At 42.6% G+C, this 19,690-nt stretch overlaps 1 protein-coding gene across 9 annotated transcripts in view; it reads right to left on the bottom strand.

Moving 5' to 3' along the window:
* The window catches only part of BTRC (beta-transducin repeat containing E3 ubiquitin protein ligase), a 173,166-nt gene that overhangs the window by 10,654 nt on the left and 142,822 nt on the right, over window positions 1-19,690 (bottom strand). For all 9 annotated transcript variants that reach the window (XR_010794079.1, XM_066619690.1, XM_066619682.1 and 6 more), the window contains 7 exons: window positions 17,167-17,263; window positions 15,383-15,520; window positions 14,745-14,863; window positions 11,245-11,494; window positions 11,011-11,129; window positions 6,050-6,160; window positions 2,417-2,495 (listed from right to left, as the gene is read on the bottom strand). Coding sequence is in view for 8 of the 9 variants with exons in the window: in XM_066619690.1 (XP_066475787.1) it covers window positions 2,417-2,495; window positions 6,050-6,160; window positions 11,011-11,129; window positions 11,245-11,494; window positions 14,745-14,863; window positions 15,383-15,520; window positions 17,167-17,263 (913 nt within the window). In the remaining variant the exon portion in view is untranslated. The remainder of the gene's footprint in view (window positions 1-2,416; window positions 2,496-6,049; window positions 6,161-11,010; window positions 11,130-11,244; window positions 11,495-14,744; window positions 14,864-15,382; window positions 15,521-17,166; window positions 17,264-19,690) is intronic.

The raw sequence follows: 19,690 nt of genomic DNA, 5'->3' as shown, positions 1-19,690 counted from the left end.
TAATGATTGTATAGCCTGGTGCTGAGCTCAAAATGATGCCCAGGAAGTGATGTCACAACTGGAAGTGATGTCATGCCTGGTCTTGAAAATCAGGGAAAAACCCACCTCCTCCCCCCAGCAGCTTGCCACCTACTTGCTCTGCTGCCTCCCCCCAGTCAGTGGCATAAGCAAGGCATCTATCTGTTACCTGGGGTCAAAGAAATTTTGTAGCCCCCCCCCCCCAACAACAAAATCAAATTAATTAAGTAAATTAAAAGTGTGCACCTTAATGGTTAGAGACACTGTGCTGGGATGAAGAGAGATGGTTAGTCTCTCACTGCTAAATATAAGAGTGCCTTGTAAAAGTGGCTCTTTACTTAGTTAGCAGGGAAACTGCATTATGATACATGGAAATGAGAGCTGACACATATTAACACCTTATTGGTTTCATACTGTATCATAACAATATCAAATTGGCTCTCACAACAATCAGTCTTATAGGTCAGTTCTGAGTTGAAGAAATTCACTCTTTGTTCCAGAAGGCAGTTGTGTTTACATTTTCTGGTTAATCGGCCATAACTTTTGATAGAATACAGATATTCCAATGAGGTTTGTTTCACTGCATTCAGCATTAAATGACATTTCCAATGATATATAACATGATTGTATTATTCGTACTTACCAAGGTTTTCACAATTTTGGCCACTAGTGTCAAGCTCAGCTTGCTGTCCTCCTAAAGCTTGTTGCCCAGTGCAACTGCTACCTCCTGCACCCCCTTAGCTATGCCACTAGGTAATGCATATTCTTCCTACAGACATGTTCAGTGTGCTGGGTTCTATCTTCTCTAGGGAGAAGCCCAACTATAATCTAGTGATAGCAGAAAGAAGCTGTTGAACTTCCAATATATGTTAGTTTGGGAAAAAGCAGAATGGTGTCCCCAGGGATAGGCCATTAAGTCCAGGTGAGGCTACTCCATTGAGTAACAGATGCCCTCATGCCCATTGGCCACCTCCATCACCTGCCTTTCCCCATCCTGCCACCTCTGCTGCTGCTTTTGCACCCACTTGCTAAGCTAACTTACTGGCATCACCATGATCAGCTGTAACTTCTGACAGCAGTTGAGTGGCTATTGCTGGTCTCTAAGCTCCTAGCTAGCATGCTCATTCATCTGTCTCTTGAAAAGGCAATGGGCCACAGTAGGAATAAGAAGCATGGAAGAGAAGACAAGTGGTTTCTGCCCTAGCCCACCAGTGCCACATGAATTCTCCTTCCAGCTTCTTATTCCTACTCTTACTATCTGCCCTTTTAAAAGTATGGGCAAAAGGAGGAGGCAACATCTGGCAGCAACAGCAGGAAGGTAAGGGAAGCAAGAGGGAGAGTCAAGTGGTCTGGGTCAAGTGGGCGGGACGAGTTTCCAGATAACAGCACAAGGGTTGGGCTGAGGGGGTAAGTGACAAGGAGAGGTGCACTGAACTCGGCCATAATAAGAGGAAAGTCATAAGTGAGAAATCATAAGTGAGAGGAAAGTCATAAGGAGAAATCAGAAAAGACAAGGGATGGATCAGGAAGGAAGACAATCATGGAGGAAGGGTGGAACAGGAGAAAAAGAAAACTTAACAGGGGGACTCCAGTCAAGTTGACTTGCCCCATGGGTAGCAAGCTGATGGAGACACAGTATAGAAGTTCCTGCTAAATGCCCAATGCTACTATTACTGCCTTGGTTCTCTACAACTTCTCCACTTCATGATATGGTAACAAACTCTAGACTAATTTAAGCAATGTTGAGTGCAACAAATGTATACACATTTCAACGAGCTCTAATTCATACATACTTCATTGTAGACCAACCAATCAACAGGCCAGGCCAAACAACTGCTTCTGTGTACACCAAATGCTGTATATGTGTGAATTAGCAACATAGTATAAGTGAAAAACTATAGCATAATAAACTTGAAACTTTAAAGTGTATACACATTTTCTTGAGATCCCCTATATGACTTCTTCCATTCTGCAAATGAGGGTGCAATCCTAACCCCTTATGTCAGTGCTTTTCAACACTGGCATAGTGGTCCCAGTGGGACATGTGCTGCATCCTGCAGTTGGGAGTCACTCACGGAGGCCTCCTCAAAGTAAGGGAATGTTTGTTCCCTTACCTCAGAGCTGCACTGACCCTATGTCAGGGCTGGAAAGCACTGACATAAGGGGTTAGGATTGCACCCTGAGACATCTACTAAAACTCATTTTGCCTTCCATGTAGTAGACCCCAACTGTACAGCCTCATGAGCACGGAGTGCCAACCTTTAATGGAACTGTTGGAGTGACAGAGGTGAGGAAATCTCTACTAATGGGAGCTGCTCCTTACCAAACAAGATGGGATTTCATGACACATAAATACTGGGGCAAATGTTTCCAATTCCAATCAATGGGAGGTTCTTACCACAAGAGTGCGCAGGCAGAGGGTTCCAGCAGGGGCACGAGGGTCCAAGGCAGCCACCAGATCCCACACTTTAATTTTCCTGATGGCAAGAAAAGAGAAAGATGAGCTAGAGAAAGATGAGTTCAAGAGAAAGCATAAAAACACTACATGAGATCTAAAATCAGTTTAGATAATAAAACTAGCATGTGAGGTATGAACTCTATTCTTGCACCTGGCTTTCTCAATATTTCTTGTATGGGACTAGACGGCCTTACTGAATGGAAAATATTATGTTTTACATAACAATCAATGGAAAATTAAGAGAGGTGATAGCAGCCAAAGCAGAAGAAATGAAAATGGGTGAACTGTTCTATGGTGCCTTAGTCAGACAGCAGACTGAAAACCTGTGAAGGAAAACATGGTGAATGGAGATTGAATTTAGCATACGTTCAACAGATCAGGGGGATACAGGCCCTGAAAGTTGAGCACTGCATATAAAGAGTCAGCTCTCTGGGGAATCTATATGTTTAAAACTGCTTTTCTATAAGTATTCCGGTACACATTAATAGGCAAGAAAGGAGTGCTACTGGCCCAGAATGCAGTGCTCCCATTGTGTAGAAAGGCTTTCAATAATGCCAGGGCAGTAAGCTCTGTAATGAATTAGGAACCTGCATGATCTGAGGTATGCATATCTATGTAAAACCTCTGGTTCGATATGAGAAGAAAGTAGTGCATAACTCCAAATCTAGCAGTTGGAGTTTAGAACAATTATTGTTTAGAACAGTTTGTGGAGAAGGGCAATGAGAAAGATAGTGGCATGGTCCAGCTTCCCAATGCTGCTTTGGACAGACAGGATGGCACCAAAACTGTACTCCCTGGACTACTACAGGCATTTCTGAGAGGTCCATCAGTAACTTTGCAATATTGTTGTGTTGTTTGCCATCAAGATGGTGTTAAAGGAATAAATCCAGGACAACACTGTGAATGACTGAATGTGGACAAACCAAAGTTCAAATACCTGCTCAGCCATGATGCCCACCGGGGTGCCATTTTACATGACGCAAAAGTGGAATATGAGATAACCATATACACATATGGATGCATACAAGATGAAAGTGAGTACTGAAACACATATAGAAAAGCAGTTTTAGACTAGATTCCCCAAAGAGCTGGCTCTTTATATGCAAATTCTACCTCCTCCCCTTTTGCAACAGTGAGGTTCCCAAACTTTTTAGCACCAGGATTCACTTTTTTAAAAAGACAATCTATCGCAACCCACTAGATTCAAAAAAGAGATCTAGAAAGAATTGTTGTTGCTATCATCATCAACAACAGTTGTTGGCAACCTTCAGTCTCGAAAGACTATGGTATCGCGCTCTGAAAGGTGGTCCTGGAACAGCGTCTAGTGTGGCTGAAAAGGCCGATTCGGGAGTGACAATCCCTTCCACACTGGGAGCAAGTGCAGTCTGTCCCTGGTCTGTCTCCCTGGCTATGGGCCTTCCTTCTTTGCCTCTTAGCCTCAGACTGTTGGCCAAGTGTCTCTTCAAACTGGTAAAGGCCATGTTGCACAGCCTGCCTCCAAGCGGGCCGCTCAGAGGCCAGGGTTTCCCACTTGTTGAGGTCCACTCCTAAGGCCTTCAGATCCCTCTTGCAGATGTCCTTGTATCGCAGCTGTGGTCTACCTGTAGGGCGCTTTCCTTGCACGAGTTCTCCATAGAGGAGATCCTTTGGGATCCGGCCATCATCCATTCTCACGACATGACCGAGCCAATGCAGGCGTCTCTGTTTCAGTAGTGCATACATGCTAGGGATTCCAGCACGTTCCAGGACTGTGTTGTTTGGAACTTTGTCCTGCCGGGTGATGCCGAGAATATGTCGGAGGCAGCGCATGTGGAAAGCATTCAGTTTCCTCTCCTGTTGTGAGTGAAGAGTCCATGACTCGCTGCGGTACAGAAGTGTACTCAAGACGCAAGCTCTGTAGACCTGGATCTTGGTATGTTCCGCCAGCTTCTTGTTGGACCAGACTCTCTTTGTGAGTCTGGAAAACGTGGTAGCTGCTTTACCAATGCGTTTGTTTAGCTCGGTATCGAGAGAAAGAGTGTCGGAGATCGTTGAGCCAAGGTACACAAAGTCATGGACAACCTCCAGTTCATGTGCAGAGATTGTAATGCAGGGAGGTGAGTCCACATCCTGAACCATGACCTGTGTTTTCTTCAGGCTGATTGTCAGTCCAAAATCTTGGCAGGCCTTGCTAAAACGATCCATGAGCTGCTGGAGATCTTTGGCAGAGTGGGTAGTGATAGCTGCATCGTCGGCAAAGAGGAAGTCATGCAGACATTTCAGCTGGACTTTGGACTTTGCTCTCAGTCTGGAGAGGTTGAAGAGCTTTCCATCTGATCTGGTCCTGAGATAGATGCCTTCTGTTGTAGTTCCAAAGGCCTGCTTCAGCAGGACAGCGAAGAAGATCCCAAACAAGGTTGGTGCAAGAACACAGCCCTGCTTCACGCCGCTTCGGATGTCAAAGGGGTCTGATGTGGAGCCATCAAAGACAACAGTGCCCTTCATGTCCTTGTGGAAGGATCTGATGATGCTGAGGAGCTTGGGTGGATATCCAATCTTGGGGAGAATCTTGAAGAGGCCATCCCTGCTGACCAGGTCGAAAGCCTTCGTGAGATCTATGAAGGCTATAAAGAGTGGCTGTCGTTGTTCCCTGCATTTCTCCTGCAGTTGTCTAAGGGAGAATACCATATCAATGGTGGACCTGTTGGCTTGGAATCCGCACTCGGAATCCGCTCGGAATCATCAACAACAAAATTATTATTAATTAATAATAATTGAGGTACTGCGTTTCAAGGCTGCTAGAGACCTTATTCATAGAATGTGTGGTGTGTGTAGACATTTCCCAGACTCTTCCTAGAAATGGAGTTCCTAGAAAGTCCCTAAACACTGTTCCCCAAAACCATTCAGTCATTTCAGGACCGCAGAGGACTGAACTGGAGAGCAAGATGTGCAGCTGGGCATTTCCAGGTCAAACAAAAAGCTGAAACTAGGTTCACACGTGATGCACTCCAATTACTAGAGAAACTCAGAAAATGTGACATTTTAATTTGAGGGTATGAAGTTTATCTTATACCACAGGTTAGCATTCCAGTTAATGATTCTCTTCTGCAAACTGGGAAAGGGTGCTTGGAAAATTTTTTTTAATATTTCGTTTTGCGACCAACCAAAAATTGGCTTGTGACCCACTGGTGGGTCCTAATCCACAATTTGGGAAACACTGTTAATCAATTAAATTAATCTTGGTGAACTGATGATCAATCTGGTATGAGGACAGGAAGAACCTGTTACTGTTATGACAGTCAGGAGATCAGGAAATGTGATAATTACTATAAGTGCTTGTTTTTGCAAGATACACAATATTTTATTATTCCCTACTTTGTTCACTATTCTTTGTATGTACATTTTATATTTGCATTTGAAGAAAAATTGTCATCTTTTTTGAAAATCCATGTTGCAGTTTCTTTGTCACAGTAGAGCACTTGATCTATCAGAATAATATACTTCTCATATTTTAACTCTGAGTATATGAATAACGGAACAGTCAGTGTGAGGCGAACTGGGATGGAGGGCATTGGCCCCCCCCCAAATTCTCACCCATCATAGGCCCCGCTGACTATCCTCTTGTTATCGAAGCGTATGCATCTCACCAGCTCCTCATGGCCTTCCAGAACCCGCAAGCATGCTCCACACTCAATGTCCCATAACCTGGGAGAAGACAACACAATCATGACATAATTTGTTTTAAAATTCTATGTTGGAGACTCAAATTGTAAAATTGAACTTGCCTGTTTATTCATGGCTGAGAAGACTCTGAAATCTCTACTTTCCTCTTAAACTCTCATTCCCCAGAAAACTCAAATATTTTCATCTGAAAATGTGAATCTTCACTATTTTTCTATCAAATAATTCAAGAGCAACAGCAGTACCCTGGAATAATGGCTGTTTTGAACAGTATCAAAGGGCCAAATTCTATCAAATTTTCCAGCGCTGGTGAAGCTGTGCCAACTAGGCATGTGCAGCATCCTGCAGTAGGGAGCAAGTCACGGAGGCCTCCTCCAGGTACGGGAACATTTGTTCCCTTTCCTCAGGCCTGCATTGCAGCTGCACCAGCACAGGAAAGTTGGTTAGGATTGGGCCCTAAGTACAGTTACAGCACCTTGATTGTACTATAAGGCAGGGGTAGCAGTGACAATATAAATCATAGGGTGGGTGGGCAGGGAGGAGCACAATCACTCATGCCCAGTCACTCATGCTTTACCTTGAAACTACTTTTCCCAAGCCATTTTTTTTTCTGTAGGTGATTACATTTGTTCTTGGAGTCCCACTAGGAGAAAAGCAACTGGAGTGAGGTGGAAATCATGTGCAGTGGGAGGGTTCAGCTCCTCCCTCCTGACCATGTGAGTTGTGCTTTAAATGGCTCTGAACCATATGAATTTGGGGGCAATCTGACTCTTACACACAGGCCTGTTGTAATACTTAGCTTGACTCTTGAGCCGCAACGTTCCATTTAAATAGGGAATTCCATTCTTCAACCAATTAAGGTACATTTCACATCATGCTGACAAGGTGGTTGCTGATTTGGGAGGCAAACTGTGTCCCTGATTTTCTGAGTGGAAGATTGTCTGGGTGAAAAGACTCCCATAATGAGCACAGGCAGATTTTAACCATATCACCAACTGCCACACCACCCAAGACACACTGCCAGCATAACTTGTGAAACCAGTCTTCATCAATGTGTACTCTTCATCAGTAGAGCAGCTACATCAATTTTAGTGGAGTCATGACCATTTCATACTAGCTTATGCCTAGTTCATATCTTGTTATTCCTCAACAGAGATTAAGGACACTTTTCAAGACACTCCTCACGCTTGGCTACAGGTACAGCATAAATATCAAGCTTTTAAAACTTAGTGATATTCACTAGTTGAGCGTTAGGAACTGTACAAATCACAGAAGTAGTGCAGTCCCTGCTACAAAAGTTTACAACCTACATTTAAACAATAAGGGGGTGGGTGAGTGGGAGAAAAGGACTCCTGCAACTAAAATTTTGAATCTCAACCCCAGGAAGTGCACAGGCTGATTGTGCATCCTGTTTTGAAAGTCATACAATCTGGGCCACGCAGAGACACTGCCAACCCTTGCAAAACTCTAGCACACATTTTATTCTGTGTAAGCATAAAAGTAATTGTATTCCCCTTTAAATTTATTACCATATTGACATTTATATTTGTTGGTTATTACTTTGTGCGGTGTTGTGGTGTGTTTTTCTAAGCTCGAAAATATTTAACTATTTCCTGCTTGGATTACTCTTTATGTTTTGTGTCTTCCAACAGTCTGCATGGCTGAGTGGAAAACATAGCTCTGTTTAGTTGGTTCATTATTAGTTCCAAATCCCAGTGGCAGGCATGTTCCATGCTACAGTGGAATGTTGGTTCATGACATCTGACAAACTCAGTTTTCTCTCCTTAACTGTTGCTCTTACCAGTCCTTTGTTTAGTCAAGCCATGAAACCAACACCAACAAATTTGTACTCTTCAAACAAAGCTGTGGCGCTATTACAAAGCCTTTGATTTTTACAAGGCGTTAAATAGAATGCAGCTGGTGAGTGAAGGCGATAATTGGTTAATGGCTTCAACTGTCCCATTCCAATTCCCCATGTCTCTTATTTAAATTATCTGCTGCAGCATTCTGATCTGTTTGTTTTCATTACTCATGTTACTGCAATTATCTCCAGTAACTAGTTTTCTCTAAAGCTACACTTGTCAATTACCAGTCTCTAAAGTCTCTTAATGCCAGGATTTGTTTTGGTGGTGGGTATCTTTATTTGGACACACCATGGTTTGGTACGTTTGACCTTGGACCCAGAGAGTTACAAACACTGAAGAGGAAAGGTGATATCAGTCACTTGAGTGACCCCTGTTGGTTCGATTAAAGAGATCCCCTTACCAATTTTTTAATCTCTGCAAATGCACTAAAAGTTTACAGCTTTAGGTTGGCAGTGGCAATGTAATCCACTTTTTAAATTGTTCTTGCAACAAAAAAAGGTTGCCAACACATTTCCTGTGAGGGCTGGTGCTGAAACAGCAGCAGCCAAGAATTGAAAGAAGCTGAAGAAATAGAGTATGACAAGGGCTGGGCAGACAGTGCATGCATCCCCTGCAGTAAACATGAGAGCATGAATACCTTTGGACAAGAAGTCCAATATTTACACACTGACAATGGGGGCTAGAGCGGAAAGAGGCATATTATTGTGGAGGAATCACATTGCCATTTTCACAAATCTAGCTTTCGTGGATTATGGTTGAGATACCGAAAGTCACTACTTCCCACTTGTACAAATCTGACTAAGCAATATCTATTCATTTTTTCCAGTGGTATTTGTCATGTTTTCCACCCTCCGCTGAAAACTCTCAAGTTCCAGCCTATTAGTACCATCTAAATGGCATCTCAAAAATCCACAGGTCCTCACAGTAAGGAATGGATCAAAGCTTGGACTGTTTCTGGTCAAGAGAAGCTGACTTCATGAGTCCAAGCCACCTGTTTCAGATGGTGCCTGCAGCCAAGCCACGAAAAGGGCAGAATTGGCAAGACCCCAGCAGGGTTTTGATTGGGATTATAAATCTCTTATTGCAAATCCAACTCTTTAAGTAGACACAAAGACTGAGGGGGAGCATCCTTGACAATAGCCCATGCAAGCTCCTTTACATACTACATTTAAGAAATGCCTCAATCAGCCTTTAGTAAGTACTGTATTAGGTCACACAGGATACAAAGAAATCTGTAAAGTAACTAATTTTTCAAAGTTAACAAAAAAAACACACACACCGGATTAACGAAAAAAACTATATAAAATCAAACTCTACATACACTATGAATTGTATGATTAACTTTGCTAATTGATGGCTCTGGGGCTTTGAATGATGAAAATTGAGGCAACTACATAAGCATTTTTGAATCCTCATTTTTAAAATAACAGAATTGTGGTCATAAAGGGCGCAATCCTAACCCACTTTCCATCACTGACATAAGGGCAATGCAGCTCCTAGGTAAGGAAACAAACATTCTCTTACTTTGAGGAGGCCTCTGTGAGTGCCCCCCAACTGTAGGCTGCAGCACACATCCCATTGGTACAGCTATGCCAGTGCTGGAAAGTGGGTTAGGATTTGGGCCTTAGTGTACATGGAATTTGTGCAAAAACTGGATCCTTGGAAATGTTGTGACGCTAAGAAACAAGTCAAGTTTCTGACTCTCACAAGCTGAAAAAGATTTTTGGGGAGGGGTGAAGGAGACCTTGGAACAGGACTTCTAATAATCAGGTGGTAGGTGTGTTTTACATAGCTCCACGTCCATTTCCAATGGAAATACACAAAACAACATAATTACAAAGGAAGAAGAAAAGAACAGAACTTGCTGCACTTAGGCTATAGAAATTTTATGGATGAAAGTATGAGGTGCAAAACACACATACATGAAAAGAGGCATGGAAAGATGCTACTTTTGAGTACTCCTCCACATTAAAACAAACAAAAAACACTACTCCCTGCAAGTAAGAAACTAGGACATTTAATATAAAGTTTCTATTCCAGGTCTCTCCCTGCTGGTTGGAGGGGAGTTTTCAGAAAATGTGTTGTCTAAAATGGTTTGCCTTTTCTTCCATTGTAGGAATATACCATCACATGCTATTTTATCTATAGATTAGAGCAGTGTTTCTCAACCAGTCGTGGTACTTGAGGTGTTGTCTAGTGGTACTTGCAGAACATCTGGACCCCTGCTGCCCAGCAGTGAGACAGGAGCATGACACAACCATGGTAGGAGGCTCCAAAGTATGCTTTTCCACATTCAAAAAAGTCCTCCTGCGCACTGAACCTTTTACTGGTGTTTGTCATGTAGCATCTGGCCTTCCAACCCAGAAGTAACTGGCAATGATGTCATCACCATTTACTTCTGCCATTTACTTTTGAATAGGTGGACCATCTGAGAAACACAGGATTAGACCAAGTCCAGAGAGAGAGAGAGGTGCCAAATGCTTCTCCCTGCTTTTTATTGGCAAGTGCTAGAGCAGGGGCGTCAAACATAAGGCCCACAGGCCGGATGTGGTACCTGGAAGCAATTTATTTGGCCCCTGTTATAATTGGGCTCTCCCAGCATGATATCTTGCTCTCTCATATCTTGAAATTATGAACAAGATTTACACATTTCATGTTCTTTCATTTGCAGCTAATCAGTTTCTATGTGAAAACAAAGTGCTTATTTTTGGTCATCATCTGTTTAATGACATAATGTCCTGCTTAATGATGTCACTTCCAGCCCTAAAGAGATGCTATTCGGGCCCACCGTATGAAATTAGTTTGACACCCCTGTGCTAGAGCAAGAGTTAGTGGACAGAGAAAGGGTGAAGTGTGCATATGCACATATACTGCATGTTACTGTGCATAAAAAGATTCCCAAATCATTTTCAGTGGGGTTGGAAGGCTTCCAGGCTATTATTATACAACGTAATTGTTCAATGCATATCCTGGCCCAGAGGGAGGAAGCACATGACCCAAGCATCTTACCTGATCGTGTTATCTGATGAACCACTCACTACTAGTCTATCTCTGTACTGCAGACAAGCAATGCCTCGTTTGTGACCATTTAAGGTACGCACGAACTCACAGGTACTTGTGTTCCATACCTGAACAAAGAGAGGTACATACATACAAAAGGAAAATTAAGTTTTAAGATAGTAGTTTATAGAGGAATGAAATTCTCATGAATATCCAAAGTCATGAGGACTTCAGGGTTTGCACCTTTATAGTTCTATCACCTGACGCCGACACAATGTACTTGTCATCAAAGTCGACCACATTGACAGCTGCCCTATGTCCAACCAGAACCCTTCGTAGAGTGATGTCTGTTGGGGAGGCCATGTCCCATACGGCAATGGAACGATCTTTGGAGCATGTTACCATCATGCCATTATTAAAGCGCAGGTGCAGTACCGCTTCACAATGGTGGATCAGGGTGTTCAGCATCTCACCCGTATTTACATCCCACACTCTGGAGTTTGTGATAGAAGAAAGGTGGCGGGAAGGAAAAAGAAAGAAAAAGGGATTATAAGCTTCCTGTGGTAAGCAAGGGTACAATACCTGAGCACAGGAAAGTAAATGTAGAAACTGCTAAACATTCCATGTGTCAAACAAGCCTCTCCAATCATCACTTAACATTGATTTCTCAGTAGCAGTAATTTATATAGCACTTTTGGTATAAAAAAAGCATTTCTGAAAAATCTCAGCATTCCTTTCAGCAGTTCTGCAAGGTATGACGTTCTAAAACTAACTTTAGTATACAGTATTTGGTTGGTCTTGAACAAAGAATTGTCTGACTTTGGACTGTGAAAATAAGATGATATGAAATTTATTCAACATCAAGGGAAATTGCCTTATACTGAATTGGATCACCTTGGTCAGTATTGTCAGCACAGAATGGCAGCTGTTCTCTAGGATTTCAGGCAGAAATTTTTCTCTGCCTAACTGCAGATGCCAGGGATTGAACCTCTGACCGTCTGCATGCAAAGCAGATACTCTGCCACTGAACCACTTCATGGCTGATCTGGAGTTTGACTCAAATGCCAGGTGAAATCCATTGGGATTTCTCTAGATTTGCTAAAACCAGTTACAGATTCCAGCAAATAAAAACTTTCAATACAATTAATATGGTCAAAATCAAAGAGGGCAATAGGGAAAAAAGGCAAAACTCACAATTTAAGCTGATTTAAAAGAGAAGGTGAATGATCTGAAGTGAGGGTGTTCACTTCATATTCATACAGCTAATGTAATATGAAATCTGGACTCAGTTAAAGAATTTGGTTTCCTGAAAGCTTCTATCTTCATTTTTTTTTTTTTTAAAAAAAAAAAAGGAAAACAAAGGCCATGGAGAAAAATACTGCCAGAGTTTGGTCAAAGAGGTAGGGTCTTCTGTGTCTTTGGATATCTCACCATCACTCTGATTTCTAATCCCTGTTCCCCCAACACAGTCCCCCCTTGGTGCATTTCCCTCTTTTTCGCTTTCTATTGATTCATATCAAAAATACCACATATTCAGGAAAACCTCCAAAAAGGATGTTTTTTTCCCCAAGACCTTGACATTTGTGGAAATCAGAGCAAATACAGTAGTATCATGCTTTCTCTATCTCCCATTTCTTTTTAATTCTAGTCCAAGGAGACTAGAAAAATCCTGGGTGCTGCGTTGCCTGGGTTTGACACCCTAGGGTGCCTGGGTGCTTAAAAGTGCTCTGAGTCCTTCACAGTGCAATCCTAACTTGTGGTGGAACAGGCAGTCTGGTGGACCTGCATTGTATCCAGCACAAGTTTGGGGCTATCTGAGGTTCGACCCGGAGTAAGGGGAAACTTTCCCCCTTGCCCCAGGAACAGCTGCAGCAGCCCCAATGGGGCTACTTGGATCTGCATTACCTAAACTGGTGGTGCAAATCCAAGCAGCCTGGAGCTGCCCTGGGCTGCTGTGAAACAGGACTAGGATCCAGCATAAGTGCCGGATCCTGGCACTGCTTCCTGCTCCCCGCCCACTCACCCCAGGGAAGAACCATTGCCTACCTTCCTCTTGCCCCGAAACACCTCCTCCCTTCCCTCCCTCAGACCCCTGTGCCGGCCAAGCTCAGCCAGTGCAAACATACCGGGCCCTAGGGCTTGCACTGGCACAGGGAGGCGAGAGTGGCATGAAAGTGCTTTATGGCACTTTTGCAACACTCTTCAGTAGGTGCAAGGGACTTGCACTGGCCGAAGGGGCGCTCTGGATTGCATCCTCACAGTGTTAAAATAGCACTCAAGATTTGAAATTATTTATTCCAGCTAATACTTAAAATATATAGTAGCAGATAGTACCTAGGAATTTAAAATATTTTTCTAGTCCACATAAATTAGATAGGATCTAACTAGGTATTTTTTGTAAACCAAATCTGTAGGATCAAAAGAATATGCTGACAGTTTTATCTTTCTCCAAAAAGAGAGTGAGAGCATGTGTATGTATTGCAAGTTCTACAATGCAAGTTGCTGACTTGAAAGTCTGTTTTCACAAAAGGTTCTAGAAAAAGCCCTGACCTTTTAAGTGCCTTTTCTCTTCCTTCCATTAATGGTGGAACTTGACTAAGGATTAAATTAATCTTTCCTGTCCCCAGTTACATCTTGAAGGCTAGAGTAGCATAGTGGCCAAGAGCTGAGAAGTCCCCTGATTTAAATTTCAACTCAGTCATGAAATCACAAGGCAGTCATTGGCAAACCACTATTTTCTCTGTGTCAGCCCTGCACTACGCAAAATGGAGATAATACTCCTTGCCTCTTTGTAGAAGTCATGGAAGGTGAGGCAGGCACAGAAAGCATTTCCACGGTCATGAGAACCAGATCTCAAGTTCAGATGTATGTACCAATTCCATGCTTTGGTGCCAGCCAGATTTATCTACCCACTTTTCTCCTTGTAACTGAGGCACCCAAGGCAGCTTACAATAGATTTAAAAACTTGAAATACAATAAAAACATTGTATGCAATAAAACATGGCAAAACAACAATAGGAGTAACACCCAATAATAAATCAAGCAATCAATAACAGAAGAAAGTTTCTAACTTTTGCTGGAAGACGAGGTTCTCACAGTTCTAAAGGGAGGGAGTTCCATAACTATGGGGCCACCATGTAAAAGGCCCTCCAAATTAATTTGCTGCAATGTGTTATACATGGATGAAGAGTGGTTTGTTTTAGTCAAGAATACAATCACCAGATTATTAACTGGGACTTGCACATTTGATCATGCATATTAAAGACTTGCACGAGTTATCAGTTTGGACACAACCAAAGTAGTGTCACTAACTTTCGAAGCCCAAAATGACTTGGGTTATTCTTAAGGATCTCTTGCTTCTATATGTACTTACTCAAGATCTTCTACTGAAACGTTGCTCCAAGTGTCCCTGCCCTGGTTGGTAAGTAGCTATGGGTGACACAGCATTCTCTATGGTGCCACACACACTTTGGAATGACCTCCCCAGCGTCATTTGTCAAGTGCCTACATTGTTATCTTTTAGACATCAATTAAAAACATGTCTCAGGCTTTTGATGGCACCTGACAGACATCTATTTGCGTTTAATTTTTGCTGATTCTTTTCAGTTTTCTTTTTTGTTTTTACTGCAATGGATTGTCTTAATGGATTGTCGTCCGCTGCCTTGGAGTCTATGCTTGTTACAAAGGCGGGATATAAACATTTTCAATCGTTGTAATCAATAAATGCATAAACAAATAGCTACCTGACAGTGGAATCTGATGATCCAGTGATGATCACCCGCTCATCATACTGGAGGCAAAGGACTGATCCCGTGTGTCCAGTCAGAATCCTCTTGCATTCTAGTGTATTCTTGTCCCAGATCTAGCATGACAAAGGGGTACAAACTGATTTCATCACAAGGTAAGCAGACCGTACTGCTAGACTGGCTCTTTTGTTTTCTAACACAGCATTTTATTTACCAAGCTGAGCAGAACTTCTTTAAGTGGCACGCAATGCACTTTGTATTCCACAGGCACTTTCAAGCAATATAAACTATCCTTAATATCTCTGTTTTTAATATGAACATATTCTTTACCCTTCTCATTAGGGAACAGGAAGACTTTAATTACTGAAGGACCAATAACACGGCTAGCAATGAACACAGTGCAAGAAAATGAAGCAGAGAATGTAGATTTATCTCCTTGTTTGGAAAAGAGGGAGGAAAACCAGTGTACTTCAAAGTCAAATTTAGGAGGGGGGGAGCAGGAAGCGGAAGAAAGGGATTAACCTAATCTCTCTCCATTTTCTCTCCTGCATTTCCCCCTTCTGCCAAAGAATTACACCAGCATTCTTTCTGTGACTGGATTAGGTGTTCCATCTTTTACACTGGGGAGCACTCACCTTGATGGTATTGTCTCGGAGGCCACTCACTATCTTTTGATCATCATACTGTAAACAATAAACACCTTTGCTTGTTTCACTTCGGCAGTGGATTCTCTGTAAGCTGTGCCTTCCACACCGCCAGTTTGATTCTATCGTCTGGGGGAGAGAGAAACAATTGTAAAGTATGGAACAAACAACATGGAAATTTTGCACCAATAAAGGCTGCCAGACTCTCGGGAAAACAGAAACAGCACTAATGCTAAAACCACTTATCATCAGACAGTCCCAGAGAGTGCTAGGGAGAAGAGGGACAACCTGCTCCCCCCCCCCCATCTATAGCTTCCATAATACTGCAGACTCTTCTGAGGAGCACAAGCATCTAGCACACAGTTTCTCAGTAATAGAAAGCAAGTCTGCCTAGGGACATAGAAGCAATTACCTGAGCAGGTGTGACTTCTTTTGAGCCTTCCCTTCTGCCTTGATAGGGTGAACAAACAGAGTATTAACTTCACCCTTATCTCCTTAAACTATGTATCCTTCCTTCTTGTATCGACTGTCAGTTCTGTCAACCATCTTCCCCCTTCTACTTCCCATGTATCTGGACTTTCAGGCATGCTATAGGTAGATCTTGACTTATTCTTCTTTAGGGCAATTTCTTCTAGAATTAAGGTAAATAGGGGACACTCCAAATAAACCTCTCTTTATTTTATATTAACTGCACTGAATTTTTCCTGAACAGGAAAACTCTTGGCTTGGAAAACTCTCTATGATGAAGTTTGACAACCCTGATCAAGAATATGGCACTACTTTCATGAAAAAAGCGGACATATTTATGGCCCAATCTTATCAGGGTCAGCCATCAGTGGAATATTCTGAAACCAGCTAGTGCTGAAAAAGTGCTATAAAGCACTTTCCGGCAGCATACTGTGTAGCACACTGCCAGGACACTGCCAGGAAGGCTAGAGCCTTCCTGCATGCGTTGTTGGCTCTCCTGCCACCTGCTAGAGCAGATAAGTTGGTGGGAGAGGACAGAGGGAGGGTGGAACGTGGTTGGGGAAGTGGGGTGCAACAAGAGCGGGGAGGCTGAAGGAGGGCTTGGATTTGGCAGCTATGGAGTGTGGCAGATGCTATCTCTCTTTTCTGCAGTCTCCCCCCCTTCTCTCCTTGGAATTGAGCTAGCGAATAGCGCAGGTCTGAGGGGACCCATTGCGGAATGGGAGGCTTACAGAGGTGTAAGGGGATTCCCTTTTGCCTCTGAAGCCTACCAATCTGCCCACCCCCCCCCCCCCGGATAAAGTGTACCAGCAAGGGATGGAAAGGATTGGATCGGGCTGTTAGTTCACTGTGAGTGTGGAAGTGCAAATACAAGTAACTTAGGAATTGAACGGCCATGATTTATAACGCATTGTAATTTTAATTGTGAAGGCAAGGTTTTCTAGATGATATTTTCAATTTTACACAAAATATTAGACAGATGGACAGGGCAGCCAATCTATCACCAAAGCACCTGGCAACTTTTCCCTCCACCAAAGGACCCATATATTGCTGCATGTAAATGTCTTAAGGGCCCATTCACATGCAATCTGTAACATGGGCATGACCTTGTACATAAGTAGGGAGAAGGATACGTATAACAATGTCACATACAAGCATTCAAGATTCTCTTTCTGCTGTGTACATGCCAAAACTATGATATCTGCATATGTAATTGCTGTGTGTGAAGCAACCTGAAGGAACATCAGCTCAGGTGAAGGACTTCCCCCCAACTGACCATCTCTATCTTGATCTCTTCTGGCTCTTACCTCTATATCCTGAATTATTTTGGGATAAAGTGCTCTGTAGAACGAATTGGGAGGGGCTATTCCATCGGGTGGCTTGTTTTTAAATAGATATTGTCCCCTAAAAAAGGGAAAAAAAAGAAAATCACTCAATCAGCTGCCTTGCCTTGGCTATTTTGTGAAAGGATTGATGAGGCACTCTGCAGTGCTTCAATTGCTAGGTAGATGGAAAAGGATGACTAGAAAAAATTTAGAAGAGGAGATTGTGTTCCCTGCCATGTAATATTACTACCTTTAGACACGTGGCAGCTTCACAGATTTGCTGGTATCATGGCGTACCTATCTTGATTTTTTAAAGGGGCCAATAAAACTGCCATAGCACAAGTGAGGCTGGGAAGCTAGGTGCCCTCAAAAGAAGAATGGCAACAGAACAGCATGTCTGAGACCAGCAAATTCCCCACAAACAATAAGATTGTTTCGTGCCAAAACATGATATGCCATTAAGCGATTCGTGGAATTGGCAGAAGCATTTTACTGCTTGCCTGGGTCCTGGCAAACTGCACTGGTAGTATCTTCAACTTAGGCTGATAGAATACACATGCTAGAAAGAAAGAAAAAAATCAGTGAATGGCAATCACTTCCTGTTGTGTTAAAAAAAAAATCCTCATCCTAAAGTTAAGCAGTCACTGAACGCTGTGTGGAAGAAAGTAAAGCCCACCATGGGCATACTAACTACTCCTTGGCCTGGCAGCATTCCCTGCAAAGTGCAGATAGGCAGAAATGCCTTGGAGTATAATACTGGCATCTGAGCCATGGCATTTAGCCTAGGCCAGTGCTGTGATCCTCCTCCTGTTGCTACATACAAAATGCTTTTTGACAGGTTTTTCTACGCATCTCTTGCTTTCTATAAACTTTGAAATTATACTAAGAAGGACTAACAGTACAGTTGCTTTCTGCAGGAGATGCCTCGGCACGGCAGGGTGAGCCCTGGCCTCAAAAATCACAGTACCTGTATGAGTGACCTGATCATTGTATGGTTACAACAGACTCAAAACAGGGAAAATATTTTGCCTTTTATTCACAACATTTTGGATGTCCAAGACAGCAGTGCACAAAATCACAAGCACTTTATTACAGTGAAGAATGCAAACTTAAAGAAGACAGTTGCGATTTCCTGGAATTCTAGAAGGTACGTGGTACATGAAACACTGGTACGTGAAACACTTAACTAAATTGCAGTGCAACTTATCAGCATGCCTACAAGGTGTATTCAAAGGCCTTCTGGGTCTTTGACAGCCTATTACTAATTTACTGTCTTTTTGGTACTGGGAAATAGGGTACAAACAGGCTGTAAAGTTATATGATTATTCCTCAGTAACTATGATAAATCTGTCTTATTAGACACATTGTTGGCCAAATCAACACAATTATTAATAAAAGTAGTGAACAGTGACATATACGACAGTGACATACAGGAAAAACACAATTTTAAAACCCTCATACACTCATTTCTGGAAAATTAAGCTCTGTATGATAGTCTACAACAGTGTTTCTCTAACTGTGCTTTGAGACCCACTAGGTGGGTCATGAGCCAACTTCAGGTGGGTCCCCATTCATTTCAATATTTTATTTTTAGTATATTAGACTGGATGCTACCATGGTATGTGAATGCATTTGGGGAAATGTTACAGACCTGTACTTTCAACAAGCTACTATGTACATTCTTTTAACAATGATAGTCACTAAGAATACTATATATATATTATATAGTATAAGAATACTATATACTATATATAAGATAGAATGCTGATTACTGGGCTGGGGCACCTTCGTAATGAGGAAAGGCTACGGTGTTTGGGCCTCTTCAGGCTAGAAAAGAGGCGCCTGAGGGGGGACATGATTGAGACATACAAAATTATGCAAGGGAAGGATAGAGTAGATGCTCTACTCTCTCACATAACACCAGAACCAGGGGACATCCACTAAAACTGAGTGTTGGGAGAGATAGGACAGACAAAAGAAAATATTTCTTTACTCAGCATGTGGTTGGTCTGTGGAACTCATTGCCACAGGATGTGTGATGGCATCTGGCCTTGATGCCTTTAAAAGGGGATTGGCCAAATTTCTGGAGGAAAAATCCATTACGGGTTACAAGCCATGATGTGTATGTGCAACCTCTTGATTTTAGAAATGGGCTATGTCAGAATGCCAGATGCAAAGGAGGGTACCAGGATGCAGGTCACTTGTTATCTGGTGTGTTCCCTGGGGCATGTGGTGGGCCGCTGTGAGATACAGGAAGCTGGATTAGATGGGCCTATGGCCTGATCCAGCAGAGCTGTTCTTATGTTCTTATGTCAATAGGACTTACTCCTGGGTAAGTGTGGGTAGAATTGCAGCCTAGGATTTTTAAAAATTTTCCTTCTTGATGATGTCACTACCGGTCATGACATCACTTCTGGTGGGTCTGGCACATTCTCATTCTAAAATGTGGGTCCTGGTGCTACATCTGTGAGAATCACTGGTCTACAAGTGATATACGTTCTATTGG

Source organism: Tiliqua scincoides, chromosome 3, assembly GCF_035046505.1.
Source record: "Tiliqua scincoides isolate rTilSci1 chromosome 3, rTilSci1.hap2, whole genome shotgun sequence".
In the NCBI taxonomy this organism is placed as follows: Eukaryota; Metazoa; Chordata; class Lepidosauria; order Squamata; family Scincidae; genus Tiliqua; species Tiliqua scincoides.
Note: the sequence above shows the minus strand (reverse complement) of the source record. Positions and strands in the feature narration are given on the sequence as shown.